The 20,854-nt window shown below is 43.0% G+C and overlaps 1 protein-coding gene across 5 annotated transcripts in view; it reads left to right on the plus strand.

The window, feature by feature from the left end:
• LOC129774960 (laminin subunit alpha-1) overlaps positions 1-20,854 on the plus strand; it is a 427,736-nt gene that overhangs the window by 398,292 nt on the left and 8,590 nt on the right. For 3 of the 5 annotated variants that reach the window (XM_055779076.1, XM_055779077.1, XM_055779078.1), the window contains exons 13-22: positions 14-1,079; positions 1,144-1,402; positions 1,461-1,851; positions 1,929-2,146; positions 2,209-3,681; positions 14,926-15,678; positions 15,740-16,813; positions 17,264-17,425; positions 17,498-17,945; positions 18,003-18,139. In XM_055779076.1, coding sequence (XP_055635051.1) covers positions 14-1,079; positions 1,144-1,402; positions 1,461-1,851; positions 1,929-2,146; positions 2,209-3,681; positions 14,926-15,678; positions 15,740-16,813; positions 17,264-17,425; positions 17,498-17,945; positions 18,003-18,139 — 5,981 coding nt within the window. Of the gene's footprint in view, positions 1-13; positions 1,080-1,143; positions 1,403-1,460; positions 1,852-1,928; positions 2,147-2,208; positions 3,682-14,925; positions 15,679-15,739; positions 16,814-16,899; positions 16,947-17,263; positions 17,426-17,497; positions 17,946-18,002; positions 18,140-20,854 lie in introns of those variants that run through there. The other 2 variants (XM_055779079.1, XM_055779080.1) reach the window with 2 other exon arrangements.

The raw sequence follows: 20,854 nt of genomic DNA on the forward strand, positions 1-20,854 counted from the left end.
TGTTATTCAACAGGATGTGAGCAGTGTGCGAGTCCGGCGTTCGTGTGCGATCCGGATACTGGTCGGTGCGTTTGTCCACCCAACAGTCACGGTCACGAGTGTAGATCCTGCTTGACGAATACTTGGGGCAATGTGTTCCAACGTGGCTGCAAGCACTGTGAGTGCGACATCGCTGGATCTATTGGACAAGCGTGTAACGCTCAAACCGGTCAATGCAACTGCAAGGAAGGATACAATGGAAGACAGTGTAGTGAATGCGCTGTGGGTTACTACGGCTACCCGAATTGTCACAGATGTGAATGTGATGAGCGAGGATCTATACCGAGGTCGGATGGAACCTTCGGCTGTGACGATAATGGTCAGTGCTTGTGTAAACCTCTGGTATTTGGTCAGAAGTGTGATCAGTGTAAGTCCGCCACGTTTGGTTTGGCAGCGGTCAATCCGGACGGATGCACGAGATGTTTCTGCTTTGGGCGATCGCAAGACTGCGAGCAGAGTGATCTTTCCTGGGGTCAGATTCGTCTACAGGGATCACGGAACCTCAGTGTCGAGTATGTGGTGAAGGCGGAGGACGAGTTTGACTTTGATTACGTTGTAGTGATCCAACTGGAAGGCACTAAAACCAACCGGGAAGACGCAGAGATCAAGAACATGAATAATTTGGATTTGATCCCGAGTTCATCGGGAAATGTTTCGATAGGGGCGTACAGTGCATTCCAGTATCCATTGTATTTTCAACTCCCTCCACAGTTTCTCGGAGATCGCACCACTAGCTACGGAGGGTTGCTTAATTTCACTCTAGTCACCATGGGTGCATTCCAGAATATTCCGGAGGCATCGCTTCGACAGTTCCCGCTGATACAGTTCCATACCCATGATGAACTCGTTTTAGACTATTATGAAGATCGGCTGACTTACGACAGTGATTTGGTGCATCATTCAGCAAGGCTACACGAAGGTCTATGGAAGAATCACTACGACGGACAACCGATCACTCGAGCGATTCTGATGGTAGCCCTGCAAAACGTGAAGCACATATTTTTGCGTGGCACGGTTACAACGGATTTCCGACAGGTTGTGTGAGTATTTCTTCATACCGAACATAATTTGAACTGTTTGATTTGACTGGAAACCATCTTTCAGTTTAACAAACGTTACCCTGGACGCAGGAATTTTCGTGGTGGGAGCGGAAAATAATCACGCTTACGGCATCGAGCGGTGTACTTGCCCATCTCAGTATAGCGGACTGTCTTGTCAGAATCCGGGCCAAGGATGTTATCGTTTCAAACCAGAGCTTATCAACAAACAACCTGAAACGATTGATGATTACATCGGCAAAGTATTGAGGTGTGATTGCAACGGAAGAAGTGAGGAATGTGAGCCAGAAACAGGAGTCTGCTTGGTAGGATATCTTACTATATTGTTCAATGCGTTGGTCCTGATCATACCTGTATTTTCAGAACTGCCGCAACAACACCGGAGGGGAGCACTGTCAAATTTGCGCGGAAGGTTTCTACGGCAACCCAATCTATGGTTCATGCGAATCTTGTCCTTGCCCCGAGACGAGAAAAAACTTCGCCAGAGGTTGTGTTGTGCGAGAGAATGAGGTGAGCTGTATTTGCAAGTCCGGCTATACTGGACGACTGTGTGAATCTTGCGTGAAGGGTTACTACGGATTCCCTCATATTGAACACGGTCGTTGCGACTTCTGTGACTGTAACCGGGAAGGAAGCTTGTCGGATGAATGTGACCTACAAACTGGTCAGTGTTTCTGTAAACCTGGTATCACAGGCAGACGATGCGATCGGTGCGAATTGCCGAAGCACATCGTCCAGGGTTACAAGTGCAAGCGTAAGTTCATCCATCAACACGTATCCTAATCGTAATTTTACTAATCTCGAATTGATTATCTTTGAATTTCATTGTAGCTTGCGACAACTGCACAGTTATCCTGATCGATGACTTGACCGAATTATCTAGTCTATTAGTTCGGGAGACGTCTCACATCGATCAAAATGGAATTCCTGCTCCATGGGTTGATTTGCAGAGGTACGAAACAGAATGTTCCGATCTTGGTTCTGCAGTTGGCGAACTTCTGGATGTGAAAGATCGCCTGGTTAACTTTGATAATTCCCTACTAGATAATGTAAGTATTTGATGAATAAAATCAGCATCGAACCTTACAACACGTTTCCCTTCTTTTCTCAGATGAAACGTAACGCAACTCGGCTGAACAAGCGCCTCGGCAAGCTCGCTAACCGCGCCGACGAATTCCGGGACATCACGGTCATCAAAACACTTGAAAGATCCGCAGCTATTGCAAGCGATATTAGCGATACGAAACAGGACATCGAGCAAACGATCGAGACTCTCCACAAATACGGCAAAGGCGATGATCACATAAAGCTCCCGATAGCGCTGCAGGAAGCGAATGAGCTGCTCGTGGATATAAAATTCAAGTATGGCCAAAGTCGTCCCAAAACGGAAGCACTGCAGTGTGCCGTGAGGCACCACAACTATTGGAGTAATGTTTCGGAAATCGTCGATCACCAGAATAAACGGTTGGATGATCTTAAGTTCGAGATTGCGCTGTTGCGTGGCAGAATGGATGATTTCGATCGTCTCAACAAGGAGGTATTCAATCATGCAACCCTGACGGAGAGCTTCACCACGAAGAACAGACGAAAACTGGCCGAGTTGGAGCGCAAATTCCAGCAGTCAGCTGAGAGCGTTGATGAGGTGCAGAGTTTCCTAGATGGCAACACTCTCACGGATGGCAATGTGATACACGAGCAGATAAAGGATAACTACAAACAGTTGGAGCAGAATAGAGAGAATCTGAAATGGTTAAACAGTGCTCTAGAAGACACCATTAAAGAGTTCGATATCAAATTTGGGGAGCTGATGCGAGACGACGTTCCGGAAGCGATTGCTTATGGGAAAAAATTGAAGCAAGAGTCAGATCTCTACCAGCAAAGGTTCAAACACACAGAAGATGGTGCAGCGAACGCGATGAAAGCTAGTCTGGCGTACGAAAACATCATCGCAGCCGTTGTTTCCGCCCAAGAGCTGGCAGATAAAGCGACGGATAGTGCAAAAGCGGCCAACAATAAAGTCAACCCGTTGAGTGATATTTCCCTGGCGGAAAGAAGCGAACACTCGATGAACATTTCGACGAATATCGAAAAGAAAGCGAACAAGGAACTGGAGAAGGCGAACGAGCTGGACGAGATTATGGTTATGAAGGAGAAGAATGTCGAGAGTTTGCAGTATCGGATGCGACTCGCTGGCGTTGACAACAACAAGGTATTGGAAGAGCAGGCCGCAGTGAATCGAGGCGAAGCGCTGAAGAAACTACAAGCCACACTCGATCAGGCGAACATTGTATCCGATCAGATGAAGTTCGTCAGGGAGGAGGCGGTCGGTTTGAACAGTGACGTTTATAAACTGAAACTGAAGCTGGCCAAATTGGAACCGGAATGGGATACCAAGTTTGGGATGGCGGAGGAAAACGTGTCACAATCTTTGGGTAATATTTTGAACGCCAAGAAGGAACTCCATGGAGTTGAGAAGCTTGCTAAGACCCAGAGTGAGAAGTTTCAGGCATGGAATGCTTCTTTCTCGATACAGCTCCAGGAACTAAAGGACAAAATTGCTCGTGCGAAACATGCTGCAGAGGGGGTGAGTTTTCTGTGCTAAAGTTTGTGTGTATATTTATTCTGGAACGATTTGACAATAAGACATCCCTTGGGATATGGCTTGAAAAAGACTTGTGTAGAGATGCTATAGCAATTGATTGATACTAACTCAAGTATTATGTTGAATACCTAGACAATTCTAAGTTTTGTTTTGGAATCGGGAATCTGTTATCATTCAATAATATTTCTTCTATTTTTTCTTATTGCAAGACTTTCATTGAATTTTAACATAGGAAATATTAAGGTATGTGATGTGAAATTAAGATCTTAAAAGTGAGAATGTAAAAAATGAAAGATATTTAAAGCTAATAACCCGATCATTTATTGATAGGTCGAAGATATGTTTTCGTGGTGGTGTCATGTTCCTTAACCTTTTTCTCACCACTACCCATGGGACCAACCATTTTCTCTACTTAAGGCAATTTTTTTATGAATTTTCAACACTGTCCTCAGGTTCACATGTGTATCAGCTAAGTCTTCATCAAAGCCTAGAAAGTTTCTCTGAGCAACTTGACTATATTGCCCCCCAGCCCTCATTTGTACACAATCCTAATTCGTTGGCCACACATTTTCAAACTTCTGTGCGAAAAGTTGAAAAAAAAATCATTCTGATGTAAATAACAGTACACAATCAAAATATCAATCATGTCCAATGAACCGAGCGAAAGAATAAATATGTTTTTGTGATTTCTATCCCAGTATCGGTATAGCCATTGAGCTGCCAACAGCCTTCGTTAAGGTAGAGAGTCAATTTTCAGCCTTTCAGACTGGCTTTGTCGTTTAGTCATACAATAGAGTTGCGACAGAACCATACATCTGGACCGCCAAACATTTCTATTGAAGAAGAGACGAATGAACTCTCAGAGTTTAAAGTCTCTCTAATTCAATACCTTCCTTCCTTCCTTCTATTGAAGAGCAAACTATCGAATCTAATTCTAGAAATTCTTAGAAAGAGTTTGTCTACTAAACTAATTCTTTCTAAGATAATGAGTGATAAACGAATTGAATAAAAAAATAGCGCAGCTCTACGTTAACAATGCGGTCATATCTTGAACACCGACCTCCTGATTTTTATTCATTTACTATGATTCTACATTCCGTTCCACTTCTTCACAGTGTTTCACAATTGCACCCGGTCTATGGCTGCAGTTTTCCAACCTCGGGCTACACCAATCCTTGCCGAGTCCTTTTGGACCTGGCCCAACCACATTGCTCGCTAAGCTCCTCTTCCTCTTGTCCACATCGCATTTAATGCGATTCGGTGTTCGATAATACCAAGTGCTTGCGAATCCTTTTCGAGCATCGTCTACGCTTCGTACCTGTAGATACCGTTCGCTGTATTGTTCGACATGATTCTGGCGATTGTCGTTATGGCCTCTGCCGCTTGCTCAAGAGGTAGTTGATATGGCCTTTGAAGTTAGGTCGTTTATTGATTACCACATCCAAGTACATAAGTTGATGTTTGGAAACAATGGTGCTTCACCGAAATATAGTCTGCAAATTCATTGATGTAACCTCCCTTTTCTATCTTCAGCCTCCGTAAATAGGATTTAGACACTGCTCAGCATCAGATGACTTTTCTTCCATTTCTGTCTTATATAATAGGATCCTGTTTTCGAAGTAGCTCTTCAGGATCCCGTAATTGTAGCATTTCTTGTTTCAGCTCATTTACAGCTTTTTCAATGACATGCAGGATAGCATGAACTTCCCTACCGGTACCCAAACTGGTACTTTGAGAGTCCATGTTCGCTCTCTGTACACTTCGTCAGCCTGTTGAGAATTATTATCTCCAATAGCTTACCAAGTGTATTCAGAAGACAGCTGTAGCTGTAATTTGCTTAACATGAAATTGTTACATGCCGTCAGATTTCTTGCATTCATGTTGCAAGCACTTGAAAATCAAAGAGTTTGGTGATCGCTATGAATGTAGTCGTTGCAAAACCTCCAGTTCATGTTCACTGCAAACGTCGGACTACATAAAGTGATATCGATAATAGATTCTCGACCATTCCTACAAAAAGTGCTGATGGTACCTTCAATAGCTAGGTTCACTTCTAGTTCTGTTAAAGAGATTCAACTCTCTCGCATTAGTGAGTCTATTCCCTCATTCTATTTCCCTATTTAATGGATGGAATATTTTTATCGCTGTCATCATAGCGGACAATACCGACAAGGTCGCATTTCGTTTCCACTATGGTTTCCTAGAGCAATTGATGTGCCGTGTCGTAGTGGCTGAGATAGAATTGGATTACATTTATTTCTTTTGTGTAACCTTCGTAACTTTTGCTTAGTGCCGCTTTGAGTACCGGACATCTTGGACCTTCCGTAATGTGATGATTCCCTCCTTCTATTTTGCAGAGCAGACATCTCGGTGGTTTGTTGCAGGCTCTGGCTAAGTGTCCCTTCGGGTCGCATCTTATGCAGATCCCCAATCTAGCAGAGCTCTTGCAACTTATCACCATATAACCAAAGAGCATATCGTTCACCCTACTTTTGACTCCAACACCTTGGTTATTGCGTTCTTCGGTAGTTCTATCGCAGCTATTTGCGAGTCTCCGAAGCCCTTCCTCAAACATATTTATAACTCAGCTTGAACTGGACATGTATGACTTCTTTCGACTCGGTTACTTTTTGGACTTGTCTAGTTTGTTGAACTTGGTTGCTTGTTTGGAACGTCGGGTCACTTCGAAACTCGGACAGCATTTCACGGTTCTGGGTGCACTTTACTCAAACCAACTTTGTCTCTGAGACTCTTCGGGGTCGGATCGTTTTTCACTTTATTAGTTATAGTTGTGGCGCCCACTTTTGTGACAATCGGAGAATATCTCTCTCTCTCTCTCTCTTTCCTTGCGCAGCCTGTTCGTTTTCTTTCTTTTTGTCTTCCTCTCATTTGTCTGCCGCTCGTAAGGTTCTTTGCCGGTTTCATTATTTTCCCACTGGTTTTCGCAGGTAGCTTTATATCTTTTATTCGTCTTTTCTCTTCTGGAGCTCGTCTTCTCTTTTTTGTGATTGTCGTGGTAGAATCTCTCATCGAAACTGCTTAGAAGTCCCTGTGAGCCTAAAGATCCACGCACAGTCCATCATTGCTTGAATAAGTGTACGGTGACATTGGATCGGAGTACATACGAAAATTGGATTGTACGATGACTGACAAAAAGAACAAACTATTTTTTTCGCTCGGAACAGACGATTTCGAACGAAGCATGGAGAAGCAATGTAATCACACCAATACAATTCTATGTAGGGGAAATGAGGTTAAAATGAACAGGGTTGGTAAAATGAACCAGTGCTCAAACTTTGATAATTTAACTATAAACAAATTGATACTTCTTCATTATCCTACTCTTAGAACATTTGAAGCTGTCCAAGATACCTTGTTATGTAGGAAACTGTCAATTGTAAAAAATAAAAAATACAATAGAAATTTCTCTCACGGTAGCCATTTTGATGTAATTTTGTGCGCATCGTATTTAAAAAAATATCCCGTGAAATTTAAATTATTCGACATGATATCTTCGGCAAATCATCAGTTTGGACAACTGTTTACATATTCAATGAGAGGTAAACAGATATTTCGTTTATATATAAATCGTTTATTTTTACAGGCTCAGTTACATTAGTTTAAAGGAGCCGAATTCTTAAATATATGTTTTAAAACTATACATAAATAATTTTCCTAACACTATGGTTAGTAAGGTGGAAAACCGATTACTCGCGGTTTACTCGAGTTTAGAGGGTGACATATTCTTTCAGGAAAGGGATGGGATATAAGGGAATTGTTACAATGATCACACTCGATTCTTAAATCTATTCGTATATCTATTGTATATTTACATTTCAACTTATTTTGCTGTTTATACCAAGGGGGGCAATCGCTCGCAATGGATGAAAAGGAGGGTATAAGGACATAGGTACAATCACACACGAAGATCGATAGCTTTAAGGAAAACATATATTTGGGTCATGTAATCAAGGTCTAACCGAGCCAACACATCTCTCACCGGCACATTGGGCTGTCTTCCTCGGGCCCGAAGGGAGTTTTCTAAATTCGATCTGGCGACAAGATACACCTCGCACGACCTAACAACATGCTCGATGTCGTGATAACCTTGACCTCAGACGCAGAGATTGCTGCCGGCCAGATTGAAACGAAAGAGTAGCGCGTCTAACGAACAGTGATTGGACATGAGTCGGGAGAAGGTGCGAATAAAGTCCCGACTCAAGTCCAGACTTTTGAACCATGGTTTGAGGCTAACCTTAGGGATAATCGAGTGAAACCACCGGCCCAATCCATCTTCGTTCCATTTGCGTTGCCAGTTAGCGATGGTATTTTTACGGACTAAAGAAAAAAATTCATTGAAGGCGATTTGACGCTGGTAAATGTCGCCTTCAATCGCACCTACCTTTGCTAATGAGTCAGCCCTCTCATTACCCGGAATTGAGCAATGAGAAGGGACCCAGACAAAGGTAATGACATAACAGCGTCTGGATAAAGCACTCAAAATTTCTCGTATTCTCTCAAGGAAGTACGGCGAGTGCTTTTCCGGCCTCACTGAACGGATAGCTTCGACAGAGCTAAGACTATCCGTTACAATGTAATAGTGTTCAACAGGTCGTGAGGCGACGCTGTCCAGCGCCCAGTATATCGCTGCCAATTCAGCAATATACACTGAGCAAGGATTCTGAAGACTGTGGGAGGTGCTAAAAATTTCGTTGAACACTCCAAATCCTGTGGACTCATTCATAGAGGACCCATCAGTAAAGTACATATTATCACAATTGATACCCCCATACTTTGAATCGAAGATCGTTGGTGCGATCCTCGATCGTTGATAATCTGAATATCCATGGATATCTTGCTTCATGGACAGATCAAAATGCACAGAGGAATTGATGTAGTCAGGGAAACAAATACGGTTGGGAATATACGATGAAGGATCAACCTGCATGGAGATGAATTCATGATATGAACTCATGAATCCGGAGTGAAAATTTAGCTCGATCAGCTGCTCAAAATTTCCGATCACCAATGGGTTCATAACCTTACACCGGATGAAGAACCGAAGAGATAATAATTTGAAGCGATCTTTTAGTGGCAGTACGCCTGCCAAAACCTCGAGACTCATGGTATGCGTTGAGGGCATACATCCCAACGCAATACGGAGACAAAGATACTGAATTCGTTCGAGTTTAATGAGATGTGTTTTGGCAGCTGATTGAAAACAGAAACTGCCATACTCCATCACTGAGAGAATAGTTGTTCGATACAACATTATAAGATCTTCGGGATGGGCGAGTGGTTAGCGTCATAACTAACATGCCGGGTGTTCGGGTTCGATTCCCGTTCTGGTCGGGGGAATTTTTCGTCAAAGAAATTTCCTCCGACTTGCACTGTGATCACGCGTATTCTAGAGCTTGCCACTCAGAATGCATTCAAGGCGTGTTATTTGGCATAGAAATCTCAACTAAGTACTAATAAAAATGACGCAAGTAATACTACGTTGAGACGGCGAAGTTCCTCTAGGAACGTTAGTGCCATTGAAGAAGAAGAAGAAGGGATGGGCTCCCCACCAGGTGCCGGTAATTGTACGGAGAAAGTTTATTCTTTGTTGACATTTTTTACTCAGATACCTAATATGGGCCCCCCAAGTACATTTGGAGTCGAACCAGACCTCAAGATACTTGAATGACATAGCATGAGTGATCGGTTTACCCAAAAGTTGAAGCTTTGGTTTTGTTGGCTTATGTTTCCTAGAAAAAACCACCATCTCTGTTTTCTCCGTGGAGAATTCGATCCCTAGCCCAATGGCCCAGGTTGAAAAATTGTTCAAAGTATCTTGTAAGGGTCCTTGCAGGTCGGATTTGTATGATCCTACGACAGACACCACTCCATCATCTGCAAGTTGTCTTAGGCTGCAATTTTGTGTAAGGCAATTGTCGATGTCGCTTACATAGAAGTTGTACAAAAGGGGGTTAAACATGAGCCCTGGGGGAGTCCCATGTAGGAGACCCGACTTACTGTCGAATCCCCGTGAGAAAAATTCAAATGTTTCTCACAAAGCAAGTTATATAAAATATTATTCAATAGAGGCGGCAGACCCCGAGAGTGTAATTTGTCTGACAGGACCTCTATTGAAACTGAATCAAAGGCCCCCTTTATGTCCAAGAATACTGAAGCCATTTGTTTTTTTCCGGCGTAAGCCATTTGAATTTCTGAAGAAAGCAACGCAAGACAATCATTCGTCCCCTTGCCCCTGCGGAACCCATATTGTGTATCTGAGAGTAGGCCATTCGTTTCAACCCATCGATCAAGGCGAAACAAGATCATTTTCTCCAACAATTTCCGTATACAAGACAGCATTGCTATTGAGCGGTACGAATTGAAGTCGGACGCGGGTTTTCCGGGTTTTTGAATAGCTATAACTCGTACTTGTCTCCAATCATCCGGAACAACATTATACAGAAACTTATTGAATAAATTCAACAAGCGATGTTTGGCCACATCGGGGAGGTTTTTCAACAAGTTGAACTTAATTCTATCCGATCCTGGAGCCGAATTGTTACTTGAAAGGAGAGCAAGAGAGAATTCTACCATCGAAAACTCGGAATCAAGATCGCACCTATCTTGTGGTATATCTCGAACAATTCTTTGCACGGGAGCGAAATCGGGACAAACCTTTCGCGCAAAATTTAAAATCCATCGATGTGAATGTTCCTCGCTTTCATTCGATGAAGAGCGATTTCTCATGTTTCGAGCCACTTTCCATAATTTTTTCATTGACGTTACTCGTGACAAACCTCCCACGAAATTTAGCCAATAAGCACGTTTTTTACCTTTGATCAAGTTTTTAAATTGATTTTCAAGGTCTAAATACGTTTGAAAATTGTCAATGGTTCCTTCTTTCCGAAAAGCTTTAAACGCATTCGATTTTTCTACATAAAGCTTTGAACATTGGCTATCCCACCATGGATTGGGAGGCCTTCGGTGAATGGTGGAACCTGGGATTGGTTTCGTTTGAGCGCGAACCGCGCTGTCATGGATCAAACGAGAAAGGAAGTTATACTCCTCCAATGGAGGTAAACCATCTCTGGAATTGATGGCTAGAGTAATCGCGTCCGCATATTTTTTCCAGTCAATGTGTCTTGTGAGGTCATATGCCATGTTTATAGATTCAGAAGAATTCGACCCAATGGTGATGGAAATTTTGATTGGCAAGTGATCACTACCGTTGGGGTCCTGGATTACATTCCACTTGCAATCTAACGATAGTGAATTCGAGCAAAGCGAGAGGTCAAGAGCACTTGGGTTAGCAGGAGGTTTAGGTACACGTGTTGTTTCCCCAGTGTTCAAAACGGTCATATTGAAGCTGTTCATATATCAACAATGAACGATTGTCATCGTACGGTTCCCCCCAGGCAGTTCCATGAGAGTTGAAGTCTCCCAAGATCAATCGTGGCTCAGGAAGGAGTGAGCACATGTCAATAAGTTGCTTGCGGCTAACTGTAGCTCTCGGAGGCAAATACAAGCTGACAATACAGAGGTCTTTGCCTCTGATGTTTGCATGACAAGCAACAGCTTCGATCCCTCCAATAGGTGGAAGGTCAATTCGAAAAAATGAGTGGCACTTATTGATCCCCAATAGCACCCCTCCGTATCTGTCATCACGGTCCAAGCGTATAATATTAAAATCATGGAAAGAGAGATCATCTCGCGAAGAAAGCCAAGTTTCGGACAGAGCAAAAACATCACAATTGAAGTTATGAATTAGAAATTTGAATGTATCCAATTTAGGGATAAGACTACGACAATTCCACTGTAAAACAGTGATATCTCCGACCTCTCTATTTGAATTAGACATCAAGAGAGATGATCATTGCAAGGAGGGGCCATGTTTGCATCAATTGCTGCAAAATTGTCTTTAGTACTGGAAGCATTGAGATGACAAGGTTCTGATGGAATCGGAAACATTAAAACACGTGAAGATTTGATCCACAAGGTCAGTCAACTTTATAAATCCCTATTGGGAAGTTGAGCTGGACGCAAAAAAAGGGACATTTGGGGTTTTTGATGTCCTCTCGAGTGCTGGGTCGTTCGAAGGTGAACTATTCCCACGGAAGCCAGGAGGAACCTGATTTTGCTTGTCCGCTGCACTCGATATTTTAGGCATGCTAACATGGGGTACCACCGATGGGACTTGTCGTTGAACTTTGGGAGTGGACACATTTTTGCGCCGGGAATTCCCTTTGAAAATAAACGGTGTGCCCTCGTTAGCTGTATCCGCTTCCAATTCGTCAACTGGCAGTGAAGCAAAGACATTGTTTGTTGGTAATGGTTGTTGTTGAGCCAGTGGGGAAGCGCCCTTTAAAATATCCGCGAAAGTGCGTTTCGAGCGTTCCTTCAAAGAGCGCTTTTGTTTATCCCAGCGACTCTTGTAAGTTTCACAAGCTGAGAGCACGTGTGGGGATCCCCCGCAATATGGACACTTATGCTCAGTCGCACTGCAGGATTTCCCCTCATGTTGCTCTCCGCAAGTGGCACAGCGCTCCTTGTTGGCGCAATAAGCTGCTGTATGACCAACTGACTTGCATTTGTTGCAAGTAATGGGCTTTGGCACGAAGAGTCGCACCGGCAGCCTCAATTTGTCCACCATAACATAGTCAGGGAGGGCGGCACCAGCAAAAGTGACTCGAAACGAGTCGTACGGCGTAAATTTCTTTTCTACTCCTTCCTGGGTAACTTTTCCAAGTTGGCGACATTCCAAGATTTTGACTTCCTTCGAAGGAAGCCTCTTGAACCTGCCAACTCCCATACTTTGTATAGTTTTGCACGTCAGACCCGTTTCAGATATAACGCCCCCAATTTCTACGTTATGGGAGGGAATAAAAACTCGATATTCGAGGATGAAATGCTTATCAGCAACAATATCGTTCGCGTCCTTTCGGTTAGTCACGACAACTCGCAGTTTGTTCGGTCTTACTTTGCAAATTTCGGAAACAGAGGTGTATCTTTTCAGATCTGTCATAATCTGTACGACCCTCAAGGCTTTACCATTAGGTTTGGGCCGGAAAAAAACAACCCAAGGACCAGCGCCAGGCGCATCGTCCGGATAAACCCTGACACGGAGAGGAATTCGAGGACAAGGTTTGAGTGGGGACAGTAACATCAGAGGGGGGAAGGGATGTCGATGATTGGGTGGAAGTATTGGAGGAATCAGGGGAAGGGTTTGCAATCTTTTTTTTTTGAGGGGGGCTTGGTAGTGTGAGTTGACTCGTCCCCAGAAGAAGAATCTTCGGGCATAGGAGTCCGTTTAAGGGACTTACTACACCCTGCTTGAGCAAGCGAGGGGGAGTTTGAAATGTCCATGTCTAGACCCCCACCCTCCTCCATTCTTAGAACGAACGATTATTAGCTTTACAATTTTTTTATCTCACTTGTAAAAATAAAATAAAAAAAAACTTAAATAAAATAAAAATAATCACATAAATTTGTTGTTCCGATATGCGCTCTGTTACCCTATTAGGGGGGACACAAAAGTCACGCGCTACGGAGACAACACAATAGCAGAAGTTATTGTTGTACTCAACTGAGCGTCAACCACGTGTTGACGATGCCGTTATGGTTATTGATCCACTACAGACGCCGATCCAGACCACTGCAGAGGCGCTGCTTCCTCGGTTCTGGCTGCTTTGGGCACTTTGGGCACTAATTCACCACAGAACACACGAGAAAAAAAAACCAACTCGTTGGGGAGAAGAGAAAAAAAAACTTCGAGAACAATGCTTGAGGAGTGATGAATAGCACATCCAGCTCCATCAAGTTGTTAGCGAGGAATGGATATTTCGTTTGGTTACTGTGATTAATTCGCATTCGAAATTACTTTGTTGTTTGGGGCAAAATTAGCCACCTCTGGATAACCACTAACAATGTCATGTTTTCGAAAGCTGATCTACCTCATCAAATGTTGCTTTTCAAGGGGATCCTTTTGTGGCTGTGACCCTGAAAAAATATGCCAGCTCGACCAAAAGCAAACTTCAATATGTGATGCGTTATTTGTTTCTTACTACTTTTTCGCACGTATGAGTAAATTCTAATTACTACTCTAGGTGAATAAGCTCAGCTTAATTTAAACATGTACCTACTATGTCAATAATGATTTAAACAAATTTAGATAAGGAACAACGCATAAATCTATCCCATTTAGCATGATATGTGTAATTGTTCATTTTACCTCCACGATAAAAAAAAAGCTCGATTTCACATCTTATTTTCTTTTAATGAAAAATGTACCATTTTTAATTTTTAAAATAAAAACCGTTTGTTATCTTGAACAACAGTTAGTAAAGCTATAATATTCTACGAAGAGCGGAAATTTTAGCAGCATGTGGACTCAGTAAATGGGCATATACCTTAGGGTGTTCTTTTTAACCGCTTTTCCCCTAATTGTTTAATTTTTACGATTGCATACTATTCGTACCGCTATAATTCATTTCCCATATGTTCGGAAATTACATCATGATGAGCGTTGTTAATTCATTCGATGTTTGCGCTGAGGAAATTGATACTTTTTCGAAGGTGGATATGGATTTTCAGGCGAAACAACGCACTCCTATATCTTCTACCTATCTATCTATCTATCTACATAAATAAAAATGGAATGTCAAATGTGTTGCTAAGTGCAAAACCCGAAGAAGGAATGATCCGATTCGAGCGATTTGAAAAATTGATATATGTTCAAAATCACATCATGAGAGTTGCTAATCCATTCGATGTTTACGCTAGTGAAATTATGAAAATTATTAAGATCAATCAATGGAGAATTTTGCGATTGAACCCACGAACGTTCGCTCGGTGAAAAAACGTGAATGTTCGAGAGAATTCATATATATATATATATATATATATATATATATATATATAAAATTTGGCGGGTCGAAATTCGCCGGCTCAGCTAGTAGTTATATAACAATTTAGTCATGTCAAGCTGATTTTGAAATATATACATGATATGAAGAAGCATGTGTGGGATGAGTGTCTTTCTTATATTTTCATATGTATTTTATTCATAAACAAAACTTTATTCGTAATATTCGTTTGAAAAATGTGTGAACTGATACGTTGTTGAAAAAAAGTGTTACATTAGTATATTCCTTGCTGTGGTAGCTAAGAGTAGACATACAGTTAATCATACTGCCACACAGGTTAATAAACATTTTACTTCCATTGTAGATTCGCGTATCGCTGGAATCACAAGAGGAGTGCATGCGTTCGTACGCACCGATTTCCTACGGCCCTTCGACCACAAGCCGCATCGTGATGTCCGTAGCACTGAACTCCGACAGCACCGATTCTCCGCTTGTTTACATCCAGGGCGAAGAGCGTCGGTTCATTGCACTAGAAATGCACAAACGCAAGATCCGGCTGGTATGGAACCTGGGTGACGAGGTGATGGTAATCACCCACCCGACGGAGATCAAGCCTCGCGATCCGAAGTACGACGACGCGTGGTACTTCATCGAAGCGAATCGAACCTTCAATCTGTGCAATCTTAACGTCCGCCGGATGACCCACGCCGGGGTCTTGCTACACGCGAATGCGGTTTCCGGAGCGAGCAGTCCAGATTACTCCACACTCTCGATGGGTCCGAGCAGCAGAATTTGGGTCGGCGGGGTGCCAAACGAGTTGAGAACACCCGAGATGCTCACGAAACAGGGTCTCGGAGTGATCCTCAGTCAGCTGTATGTGGATCAGAGACAGATCGGACTGTGGCACTTCACTGCATCTAGTGGAAACTGTGCGGGGGCAATGCTTGGACCGCAAGAAAGTTCGAGTACCACCAACGAGAGGCATTTCAATGGGGATGGCTACGCGGTGCTTCAAAAATCCTCCAGTCATAGAAGTAAGAATCAGTTCAGTTTGACACTGAGCTTCAAAACGTTGGATGAAAATGCGCTAATATTTTTGGCGTTGGACGAAGTGAATGTACGTAATGCAATTTGTTCCATAGACTAGCTTAATACAAAATGATTTTTCTAAATTCCAGAACCGATCCATTTCTCTCACACTCTACGAAGGCCGTTTAGTTTTCCGTGTAGACTACGGCGGAGATTCGAAACTGGAGATCAACACCACCAATCGCTATAATACCGGGCATTGGGTCGTTGTTGAAGCCGCACGTTCCTTCTCTAAGGGCAGCACTGAGAACGGTATTCTCAAGGTTGACAATAAGGAAGAATTCCGTGGAGCACCAACGAAACCGATCAATTCGGGAATGCTGCCAAATCTCGGCAGTAATTACTATCTCGGAGGCGTCCCACCGGGATTCAAATCTGGAACAACTAAAGCACCGGGCGCAGATCATGCCTTCCTTGGATGTTTGAAAGGCGTTCAGATAACGGGGGTTTCATACGACCCGTTGGATAGCTCGAAACACTTCGGCATAGAGGGCTCCTGCGTGGATACCATCAGCCGGGCTGGTTTTTATGGCAATGGTTATGTCGAGTTTCCGTCACATAGTTTAAGAAAGCGGGCTAACTTTGGTTTTGTATTCCGCACATTGGACCCGAATTGCTCCCTATTATTATCCGGATTTCCATCCAGTTTATCGAATGATTACGACTCCAAAGACATACGGGGCAACTATTCCGTTTTCCTCTACGAGGGCAGACTGAACTTATGGGTTGACTCCGGCGCTGGTCGTGTCGAGTTGGAGTCTAACAATACGTTGAACGACGGAGAATACCATGTGCTGAGCGTCATCAAGCGTGGCCGAATGGTGGAACTTCGAATAGATGATGAACTGCAGGGATCCAAAGCACTGCCAAAGGCGCAAGCATTAGTCAACATGCCGGGAGAGCTTGGTGGTCTGTTCCTAGGCGGGGTTCCCGATGATCCAGCTTTCGATACCCTGTCCAGAGCATTTAACGGACTGAAGGGGATGATCGCGAATGTTGTGTTCAACAATCGTACAATCTCGTTCGATCAAGCAATCAACTTCACTAACGTTCAGATGGGACGATCTGGTCCGAGTATGGGATCACACTTTCTCCACACGGCGCTTATGAAGACTGAACCTATCGGTCGCAGCTTCAAACCACCTCCAGAAGGATGTAACAGGGTATGTACTCGCTGTAGTTTGGAGAATATCGAAACGCGGGGTATTAACGCTACAATTAACCTCTTTCAAAATTTCTGTACTTACAGAGTGTTGATAATACTAACGGTTGTTAGAGAAGTGAGCTCGAGCGCAGGTCGCTACTTTGCGTCTAGTAAATTAAGTGGTTCTGCATGATTTTTAGTTTTTATAATGTTACTTCATTAGCAGTCATCAATGGAAGCTTTTTACTTTTTACCGTTTTAGTTCATTTTGTTGGTGAAGGAATTATAGTTAGTACTGAAAGTTGTAGCACATTTATAGTTTTAGTTTCACGAAATCTTTTTTAACCAGAATTGGGTGTTTCTTTATATGGCACTAATTTTTCACACAAAACGCTTAGCACTTTAATAAGGTAATTGAGACTCACTTGCGCAGGTTCTCACATATGTTTTAACACGTGACTGATTCCAGGTGGGGAGCTATTCGTACGAGCCCAATGCCTTCAAGTATGGGGACAAGCCCCAGAGCCACTCCATAGTCACCGTAGCCGCTCGTCATCTCTGGCAGAGAAATTTTACTATTCAGTTCGACTTCCGAACTTTCTACCCCAGCGGATTGCTCTTTGCAGCTCTGGTGAGTGATTGAACGATATACCAAAGTTCAAGCAATAATATTTATACTCCCATCAATTTTTGTACACAACAGGGTTCCAAAGACAAAGCGAAACACTTCATCACACTCGCGCTGAAGGATGGCTCCCTCGCGCTAACCATCCGGGGACGCAAGCGGGATGTGCTGTCACTTCCGGTGAAGCTGAACGATGGTCGCTGGCATCAGGTGTCGTTGAACAGTGTCAAGAAGAAGGCCACGCTGAGCGTCCAGATCGGTAACAGCATCAGTTCGGCACAGATAAAATTACCAAAGAAGCTGAATGCAGCGAACAATATATTCGTTGGCGGCATCCCCGACGAAACGTTACTGCCAAAGGAGCTGCAACCGAAACCGGAGGAGTTTAAGGGATGTCTGAGGAAATTCTCGGTGAATAACAACACGCAGGATTTGGCCCGCCCTGGGCGGCATCTCAACGTGGGGCAGTGCTTCCCGCGGATCGAACAGGGTTCATATTTTCCGGGGGATGCGTACGCAATTTACAGTGAGTTTGGGGTGGAATCTTGTTGGGCGGTCAGTAATGTTGCAAATTTTGTTTCAGAGCGCAACTTTAATGTCGGGAAATTCTTGGATGTCGATCTGGAGCTGCGGACGTCGGAAGTTAATGGTGTTCTGATGAGCGTGGCTGACCCGACCAATGGTTTTCCGGCATTCTCCTTAGAAATATCCAACGGAAACGTAAGTTATTTGCAGGTTATTGATCTGAAATCATCAACATTTCATCCATTTTTTTCGTGTTAACAATTTTTCATTACATTTTATCGAGCATGCTTACTATATCAATCGAAGCATCACCAAAGTTCTGAGATGCATATAAATGGAATTGAATGGTCGTTGCACTGAATTCTCTACTTATCTACTAAAATCAGAAGAGTCGTGTTTCAAGTTTCTGTTTGTTTGTTTGTTTGGATCAATACATAAAATTTTATTCTTTGGTTCAACTGAGAGAAACAAATTTTATGAATGATTCATTACTGCTCAAAGACAGGACATCATTTCAACAATAACTTATTTTTTTAAGACAATTTGACAATCACATCACCGTCGATCCTCGATCTTGGCCAGCTGTTCTCTAACCACCCCGAACACCTGCTGTCCGTCTTCTTCCAAGGACGCAACTACCGAGTGCAGGCCTTTCCCGAGGCCGACGACCTCTGCCCGCTCCTCTGCTGAAGATAGCCCCACTGAAACCTGCCGCGTTCTAGAGACGAATGAACTCTCAGAGTTTAAAGTCTCTCTAATTCAATACCTTCCTTCCTTCCTGCCGCGTTGCATTACCTTCCCTATGTTTTTGTATAGGGGAATTGCGGGTAATACGGACAGGGGGGAGGGTAATATGGACATGTGATTGATTTGTATAGTTACAATTTGAATTTCAGATTTCTATTAATGAGAACACCTTCTACGTGTTATTCTATAATATTCAAACCACCTTATGGCAATGCATACTGATCTAAAGTGGAAAAGTAAACCAAAAGTCACAGGAGGTTGTGTCCGAGACACGACCGCATAGTTGACGTAGGATTACGTTAGGCTATATGTCGCTCGCTGATTTTGGATATTTTTTAAAAACTATATTGATAAACTCTTTGATAATGATCTGGTGGCCATGAAAAGGCTTTTTTTTTGTTATAGAGAGATGCACGTTTACGGAATCGGCGCTCATATTGCGCTAACATATATTGCGACATATTTACTCGCGTAAAATTTTATGGAACAACGAAAACAACAATTCACTTCTGTTGGTTTTTTGGCAGCGGTAGCTTTTTTTGGAATCACTGCTGCTTATTTCTGCTTTGGCGTATTCGGCTTTCTAAAGTTTTCGTTGACACCGCTCGCCATAAACGACGGATAGCGGGTTTGATACACTGGATGTTGTCATGCAGAACCTTGCGGAACGCTCTTCTTTTATCAAGTCCTTTGTCTCCTTTGCCTTCCTTACCACATTCAATCGTATTGGTTGATGTGGAAATGCACACTAGAAATCCAGATGAATATGTGAGTGAAAATGTGCTCTAGCAGCCTCTCGATACCATTGAGTAACTTATTCCGTCGCTCCATTTTCTGCGGAAAGTTTCCGAATGTATGGAAAAAATCATTCGTCTTCCCGGTCTTTAAGAAGGGTTGCAAAAAGGACGTCAGAAACTACAGAGGCATTGCCTGCCTATGCGCTATCTGGAAGCTATTCGAGATAATTATTCTGGACTTCATGTCTCATGCCTGCAACAACTACATCGCTGAAGCATAACATGGATTCATGTCTAAAAGATCAACCTCCACAAATCTCGTTCTGAATACATCGTACATCGTCTGCTCTTTAGAATAAAAAAAAAAAACAAATTGATGCGGTGTACACTGATTTCTCGGCAGCGTTTGATATAATCAACCATGACATCGCAGTAGCTAAGCTTCATCGTCTTGGATGATTTAACGGCCCCTTTTTGAATTGGCTTCACTCCTACCTCACTGACCGTGTAATGTCAGTTAAAATAGGTGAAACAAAATCTACTCCTTTCCGAGTAACATCTGGTGTTCCCCATGGCAGTCATCTTGGTCCTTACCTGTTTTTGTTGTATCTCAACGATGCCAACTTTAGTTTGAAGTGTCTCAAACTCTCGTATGCAGATGACTTCAAATTGTTCCTTCCAGTGAACTGCATCGGAGATGCTGAGATTCTACAAGAGTAACTCAACATCTTCGCCGAATGGTGGGCAACCAACAGGATGTTTTTGAATCCATCTAAGTGTTCGGTAGGGGGCCTCCGTAGCCACATTGGTTGCGCGTTCGCTTAGTAAGCGATCGATCGTGAGTTCGAAACTCAGGGCCTTCATTGACCATCTTTGTGTTGTTATAGAATAACTACGTCCACGCAACAATCATCAGCGATGGAGATCGATCCACGGTCGAAATAAGATCGATTCATCCATACAACTGCTCTGCTCTGCAAGACACATCGGGCTGCTGTTCTATAAATAACTCAACAATGATCAATCAACTGTCTCCGCTGTCCGGTCTAACTGGATAATGGAAGAACAGATAGAAAACTCTTACGCCTAAATGGGCTGCTACTGTGTAAATGTGTACCATATGGAATGGTATAGAAGGAAATACTCTAACGCCGAAAAATGGCAACTGTGTAATGTGCTAATTATAGATATGATAAATATGTGACATGTACACGATTAAAATTCGGCTCTGTTACAGCTAAAATGCCAATGAGCCTAAAATAAATAAATGAGACAAAAAAAAAGTTACAGGAGGGTTGTGTCCGAGACACGACCGCATAGTTGACGTAGGATTCCGTTAGACTATCTGTTGGTTTTGGATATGTTTGAAGAATTACATCGTTAAACTCTTTGATAATGATATGGTCGCCCTGAAAAGGGCCGTTTT

This window comes from Toxorhynchites rutilus, chromosome 3, assembly GCF_029784135.1.
Source record: "Toxorhynchites rutilus septentrionalis strain SRP chromosome 3, ASM2978413v1, whole genome shotgun sequence".
In the NCBI taxonomy this organism is placed as follows: Eukaryota; Metazoa; Arthropoda; class Insecta; order Diptera; family Culicidae; genus Toxorhynchites; species Toxorhynchites rutilus.